General features: G+C 35.0%; 1 protein-coding gene across 1 annotated transcript in view; it reads right to left on the bottom strand.

Moving 5' to 3' along the window:
• Nucleotides 1-6889, bottom strand: part of LOC148845476 (protein kinase family protein / protein phosphatase 2C (PP2C) family protein) — an 18862-nt gene extending 11973 nt beyond the window's left edge. Inside the window, exons 1-6 of the mRNA XM_088954699.1 lie at nt 6433-6889; nt 6192-6309; nt 5893-6059; nt 3045-3112; nt 2678-2901; nt 1370-1421 (exon numbers count right to left, since the gene is read on the bottom strand). Coding sequence (XP_088810825.1) covers nt 1370-1421; nt 2678-2901; nt 3045-3112; nt 5893-6059; nt 6192-6309; nt 6433-6541 — 738 coding nt within the window. The 5' untranslated portion in view covers nt 6542-6889. The remainder of the gene's footprint in view (nt 1-1369; nt 1422-2677; nt 2902-3044; nt 3113-5892; nt 6060-6191; nt 6310-6432) is intronic.
• Nucleotides 6890-7462: the final 573 nt, after the last annotated feature.

Below are 7462 nucleotides of genomic sequence, written 5' to 3'. Positions count from 1 at the left end.
ATAAATGACTTTCTCCTCATAAGTGTGTTCTATGCAAGGAAAATGGACAAACCATCCCTCATTTACTAATCTCCTGTACTTTTGTGAATTGTGTTTGGGTGTGCATTCCTTCTCTCTTTGAATGCAGGAGGAATCCTCCACAAGATATTACGACACTGTTGAGCCCAGGCTTTTTTCAGACAAACAAAAAAGAGGGGAAGCCTATTATGGAAGGCAACCAAGGAAGCAACTAGTTTGACAATTTGGGAAGAAAGAAATGAAGGAATCTTAAAGGAAAAAGTTTAGGAGTTTAGAAGATATTGTAGAGGGCATAAGGACAAAAACTGCTCACTAGGTAAAAAATTTGGAAGCATTCCAAGTGGTGACAGTAGGTGATATCCTATGAGTCTGGAATGAAGTAGCAAAGCTCTACCTTTGTGAAAGACAATAATAATAGACTGGAAGCCTCCAAATAATAAAATGAAATTGAACTTTGATGGAAGCTGGGCCCATTGGAGTAGGGGATTCTGCAAGGGCTGTAAGTGTTAGCCTTGCACCAAGGAATAAAGATAGCAAAAAACGTGGATTTCAGCATGTAGAGATTGAGGGTGACTTAAAATTGGTAATCTCTTGGATGGGCAGAAACCCGGGTGTGTGGAATGGGATGGTTGACATCTTTTAGATGGGTAAAGAGAACTTTTATAAGAGAAATTAAGAGCATAGAAAAGGAGCTAGAGGCAACTTTTAGATGGGTAAAGAGAATGGTAAATGGTATGGCTGCCATCTTGCTTAAACAAGGGGTGTATAGTGAACAATTTTTCTGGGCACATTTGTTATTGGGGCTTCTAAGTTTGTAAAGGGGGTGAATACATTTGTAAAAGAATCTTGTTGTAATGTTTTCTTTGTGAATTATGAAATGAACCGATTACTGATCCAAACAAAAAAAATCTCATCATCATCAAAGTCTTCTTATTGCTCAGATATCATCTTGTTGTGAATGATGAGAAAGAAGAAAGTTGAGAAGAGTAAAGACCATTGGTCCAACAATATCACATGCCAATATACCTCTCTGGTGTGAGAGTCTTTATGTAATATGAAAATTATCCAAAATTACAACCTCCCAATGGGGATGATATTACATTCAAGTCCCTAACTAAATATTTTCTTCCTAAAATAACCCTTTCTCATGCAAATTGAGTATTCCAACATGAATGGAAAATGAAGAAATGAATCAATGCAGGCATGTATATATGTAAAAAATATGTATATTGTATAAAAGCATGTGTGCTTAGATGTATAATGCACATTTAACATATTAAAATCACTGCTCATCAACAGATCAAAGCAGATAGAAAAACTTAAAAATACAGGAAAAAGAGAGAGCTTATACCTGGGCTTCTGCACGGAGATCAGTGTATGGAACAACACCAGTAAGCAGCTCACTGCAATAAATTGAGTTAAAAATTCTTTTTCAGCATAAAACTTAAGGAAAAAGCATATACCTGATCACTAAAAGTAATTGTTATTGCTGATACAGTTTTTTTATAAGTAAAAATTCTTTAAAATTTCATTAAATCAGTAAAGATAAGCAACTGATACAAATTTCAACAAGAACATGTTAATATAAACATCCAAATCTAAAGATTGTAGAAGAAAGCAGGCAATGAAACCAAATTTATAGAATTGGGTCTTTGTGAATGAAGCAAGCTGTAAATATAAAGATTTTTATGTCTAGCTAAAGCAAGAGTGCAAAGAGTTTATTGACAGCTATTGATGCATTTAAGTTTTCAAATGTTATGCCCTATTCAATTTGTCATTAAATCACACCTTTTGATACATTAGAGGAGTTAGAAAGCATTAATGGAGGTTCACCTCTCCAGAGTAGTTTCTATTGGGGTTGGTGTCATTAGGTAGCCACCCCTTTCTTCTACAAGAGTAAGACCTCTCCATCCCACCCCTTCCCCCTAAAGAGAGGTAGGCCATGGGATGGAAAGTAAGGTCATTTACTTGTGGTCCTACTTTGGTTTTAAAGGGTCTTGTATGGGCTTTAAAATAGATTCAATAACTCACTTTATTTAAATAACAGAAATATGTCAGTTTATGGTGAATCCTATTTTCTTTTAAGTGAAATAAGATATTATCAGATGCATCATAATACTCGGTCCCTGTTCAGAAAGGATCTTATAATCATTAGATCATGATGATCAAAGCCATCCAAAATAGATTCATTAAATACCAAGTTTTCATACCAGAGTATGCACTGAGTTTTTTTTTTTTTTTATGATCAGCAAAATAGATTCATTAAATTAAAAAAGAAATAAGTTTGGTATAACGTTGGAGCACTCCATTCAACCCCCAGTATACAGTTTTACACTTTTGCCCAAACAAATGGTCTCTATTTACCCCCTCTTCTGCTAGTATGCACTGAGGATTTTCTGATCAATATTTCTTACCTTTCCTAAAGTGAACCTCACATACAAAGGATTTCAGCACAAAGTTTAATTTACTTTCATGGTTACTGTTGTGTCCCAAAAATTGGCTTGATTAAAGTATATTAAAAAAAAAAAAACCTCCAACAAGATGCAAACCAACAACTTGTATATGAAAATATAATTCCATCTCCAGTCAGATTTTCTTTGGAAGCAATTGACTAATGAACTACAATGTCCTAAATCCTTTACGAATTCCAAATGCTTACTTTATTGATATTCCAAAGCTATAGACATCTGACTTTTCTGTGTGTATGTCCTTCTTTAATATTTCAGGTGCCATATAGATGAGGGTTCCAACCATATTCTTTTTATGGAAACCACCAGTTGGCTTTCCAGATGATTTCCAGTTTTCAATAGAGATTTTCCTAAGATCTTTTTTGTACTCTGCCAACCCAAAATCTGCTAGATGCGGATAATAATTTCTGTCAAGCTGCAGCACAACCACAAGCAATGGTTTTATCAGTGTCTTAGAGTTGAAAATGAGGAAACCAAAAGATAGAAAAGAATTGATGCGAATTTAAACATATAGATAAAGAGTAAACATGAGGATAGGTAGATAAAATAGATTATTACAAGAATATTTGTTGGTTTCACATCCCTATGTGCAATTCCAAGGCTATGTAGATACTGAAGAGCTTGCGCTGAAAAAAGAAGACAAACAAACATTGCAAACCTTTAGTTATTATTGTAGTAGACAGAAGATGCAATATAGAGATATCAGATTAGCTACAAGGATACAAACAGCTTAATGTAATACTACCAAATATACAATGTGAACATTTCTATGCATCTACATTATTTCTATTTTATAAACACAAAGATGGCTTTGTTATTTACCTTTAAAACATGTTGTATGATGGACACATAGACCTGGATAATTCTTCAGGTCCCTCAAAAACAAAAAATAAAAACAATAAAAAAAAGATGAATATTTATTTTGAATATATAGAAAAATTTTTCTGCCCAAAAGAATTGCCAGTTTTATGTTTTTCCTTCAAAAAATAATAAATAGATTGCATTTGTAAATATGTTTATAGTTTTTCTTATGTTAGAGAGTTTTTGTTATGTAAACAAAAAATTATGATTTTTCCATTTCTGGATACATGTGGGACAATAATTGCAGGAGATGGATGCAACCATCAAGTCCCTTGTAGACAAAGAAAAAGAAAAGAGTTTCATAATGAAATAGAAGAAAAATTTTTATTAATCACAAGAAAATGTACATATGGATGATGAGGTGATGACATAGCACCCCAAACAGAAAAGCCCAAAATCAAAGAAAAAGAAATCAACATCCTCAATAAAATCATCACTCTACATTTCCCTAATGCAACTCTGGTGTAACCCAAAAAGATGTCCTAAAAGAGCTTCTTTGAATATCAGCATATTCTGGATGAACAAGAACCTAATCCAGAATCAGATTCCTAGCAATGAAACATACTCATTCATGGTTCATTGTTTGTTATTTCTTTCCTTCCAAATACACAAAACCACTGCAAACAGGATGTATCTCTAGAAGATGTTAGCACTCTTGCTTCCATAAATCCTTGGTCGTGTAGCAAAATTTTCTCTTGAATTTAATGGTTGCCACCCAGATCTTCTAAATAGAGAAAGTAAGAAACCCCAAACGAATTTTGTAAAGCTGCAAGAAATAACAAGATGGCTAGAATCTTCTTTGTTGTTAAGGGGTAGCAAATACAGGGAAACTGAAAGCATCTCATCTTTAGTTGATCTAAGGTCATTATGCTTTTCATCACCACAAGCCATGCAAAACCTCCACCCTTGACCCCTGCTCACAGCAAATGGAACCCCTTCCCAACCAAAACAAAAAAGATGCTAATATTCTGTAGAAATGGAAATCTTGACCTGTTCAACCTCACCCAACCTTTCATTTCTCTAGGAAGCTTTGTCTTGGATAGAACACATCTTGCCACTGTTTGTCTACTCCTCTTGTGGTGAGGTCATCAGACATGGTATTGCCTTCACAGCTTCCATAACCATAGTTAATGCCATATTTCATATTCTCCAACAACTGAACAATGTCTCTGCACCATTATGTCACATACCAGGGAGGCTTTTAGTTCAGGGATACCCAATTTATTACAATAGAAGAGTCGCTCAATACTCTAATTTTGCAGCCAAGGTTTAAGACTTGCCAATAATAAAGTCCATCCAGTAAGGCTCTAATTTCTGTAACCAGATTTCAGTAACACCATAAGCATGTGAAAAGGCCAGTAAAACTTTTCCTGTCACATCTCTGAAGCAAGTCCCTTCCACTTCCGGGATTCCTTCTGGATATTCCATCAACATTTGACCTCCCCCACCCAAGAAATCACCAATAGAAGAGTATAAATTTGGAAGGCCTGGGTGAGCCCAGTTCCTGAAACCATCTAATAACTTTGTCTGCCATTGAACCTGGCTTTACCAAGCATCTTCAAAAGTTCGGAAATTTGTCCCCGTCTATTGTTCCAAAACTTTAAATGTCAGCACCATACAGATAATGGAAGTGAGCTGGTTCCTTGTACCAGCTTTCTGAAACCATTGGCTAAATATCCCAATGAGTCTCTTCTAAGTCATAGTTGTCTTTGAGTGTGCAAGTTGGTTCTAATAATTCGAAATAGATAAGCCAGATAAGTAAGCTACCTTAAAGAAAGAAGATACAAATAAAACTCCCTAAATAGGAAGTCTATTAGAACTTTCCTTGATTTTTAAACCTAAAAATAGAGAAACAATTTTAATTTACTAACACCCAAAAAATAGGAACTCAACAAGACCTTTCCTTGAGTTTTTCCTAAAATCTTTTCTACAAGCATTTAATCAATAAAATTCTAAGAAGAAAAAAAAAGGAAGTACAAAATACTTAGTGGTTCTGTATACCACTAAAGCAAGTGAAAAAATATTTAATGATATACTTCTATCAGACAAAACATTTGTAGGAAGAAAAGTATACACTAGCTATATAAAACAGAAGCTTAACCGTAGACAACCTGATGCGATAGGGGGCTGAAAATTTCAAATTACCAACCCAAATCCTAACCAAGAAAACCCAGGAACAACAAATTAGCCCTAAATATACAATAAGATGATGTTCAGAAATCAGGCTCCTCGCTGGAATGTCCTCCAGTCCTGGTTGAAAAATGTACACATTTTCCATTAAAAAGGAAAATGTGGAAATTATATGCTCTTTTCTTTCCAAAGTAATTTCCTCCCTATTGAAATTATATGCTCTCTCTCATTTCAGAGGATACCCACAAAAACCTCTTGTTCAAACACTAACATAAACCCAATTTCATGCCTAAATGTAAGAAAGAGTAACAACCACATTTGAAGATAAATTTAACAAGTAAAAGATGGAAAAGAAAAACAACAAATAAATATATAGATAAAGAATGAACTCAAACGCAGCAGAGTATAAGTTTACCGAGTTGAAAGGCGACCTTGAGCACCTGATCAATTCCCGGGTTCCATTCTTCAACATGTAATTGCTCGGCCAGATTCCGAGACTCATAAAACTGGAAGAAGAACATGTAATTGGGTGGCCTCGCATGGGCTGCAACCAATGTAGCTATCCCCGGATGATCTAGTTTGCTAATTAATTACCGAATTAAAAAAATGAGGTTAACGAAAGCCCACCTTCATAGGCATTGATCAAACAAATAATTAACCCAATACTCTCAAAATTCAGAAGAAAAAAAAGAATAAATAATGGATTTAACCAACCATAACATCTGCAACTCTTTATGGAATTTGTCAAGGTCTTCTGATGTAGACAAGATGGGTTTCTTCACTGCAACTCTATTCCCATCTAGAATTCCTTCATAAACAACGCTTTCCGAACCTACAAGTCCACAGATATAAACAAAGAAAAACAAATAAGAACATGAACCAAATTTCCCTATATTTAATTAGAGAACTTTTCTTCCATCTTTCCTGCTCACTGGATTGGATTATAAGCAGTTACCTCGAGCAATTGGGGAGAGGAGAGTATACGATGAAGCTGGGAGATGCAAAGGGATGGTCTTGCTGCTGCAGCAGCCTCTTATGCAGGTGTTGGGCTCCTGCACCCCCATCTCTCTCTCTCCCCCTTATGACTGATGAGGTGGGAAATCAGAGAAAAGGGATGAGAATCAAGAGAAGTTATAATGGGTTCGTTTCAGTAGAGGTATTTTAGCTCAGACAAGCAAATAATTTGTCTAATTGACGATTGACACCGGCACTGTTCTACAAAGAACACCCTTTTTGGCCTTGTTGGCTAAAAGAGAGGACCCATTACTTGGGAGCTGATCTCTGAATCCATCCAAATGGCGGTGGAAGAAGCCCCTTTCCTTTGTCAAGTTGTTTGGACGTTTATTCAGTTTGAGACTCACCAAGCAAAGAAATCTAGGTGAGCCACAATATTGAATATTCCATTTGGTCCCTTTCCTTCATTTTATTTTTATTTTTATTTTTTATTTTTATGAATGGCTAAACATAAACATTACCCTACATGAAGGGTCATTTGGTGACCACTGATGTGGCTGAAACTGAGTGACTTATTTTTTTGGTGAATATGGAGCTTGCAACTGAAATCTTTATTTTGGGTAATGGCCTAGGCAACAGGGTTAGCCCTCTGGACCCCCATCCCATGTCTTCATTACAACCACCCAAAGACTTTAGAAGAAATTCAGCCACAATGTATTTCAAATTGTGTTACATATTAAATCAAAATTTCAACTATGCTATATGGTCTATTTTATTTTGATGGCTGTAATTTCAGATTTCTGAAGGGGGAGTGCAGTCTATTATTTCTTTATTTTTTTATTACTTTATATTTTGCAAAGTGTATTTATTATATATTAAAGACTTCAACAATATATAGCGCATGTACTTTTGGCTTCATATGTCAAATAGATAATTTTGATTGAACATATTTGAAATGATGATATCTCATTTTGGTACTTTTCTTCTTGCAAGAGTTTTGCCTATTAAGTGTGAAAGCTTCATCATTGCTG

This window comes from Nelumbo lutea, chromosome 7 (genome assembly GCF_056320005.1).
Source record: "Nelumbo lutea isolate HS-2025 chromosome 7, American lotus-T2T, whole genome shotgun sequence".
NCBI lineage: Eukaryota > Viridiplantae > Streptophyta > Magnoliopsida > Proteales > Nelumbonaceae > Nelumbo > Nelumbo lutea.
This window is presented reverse-complemented; position numbering and strand designations above follow the sequence as displayed.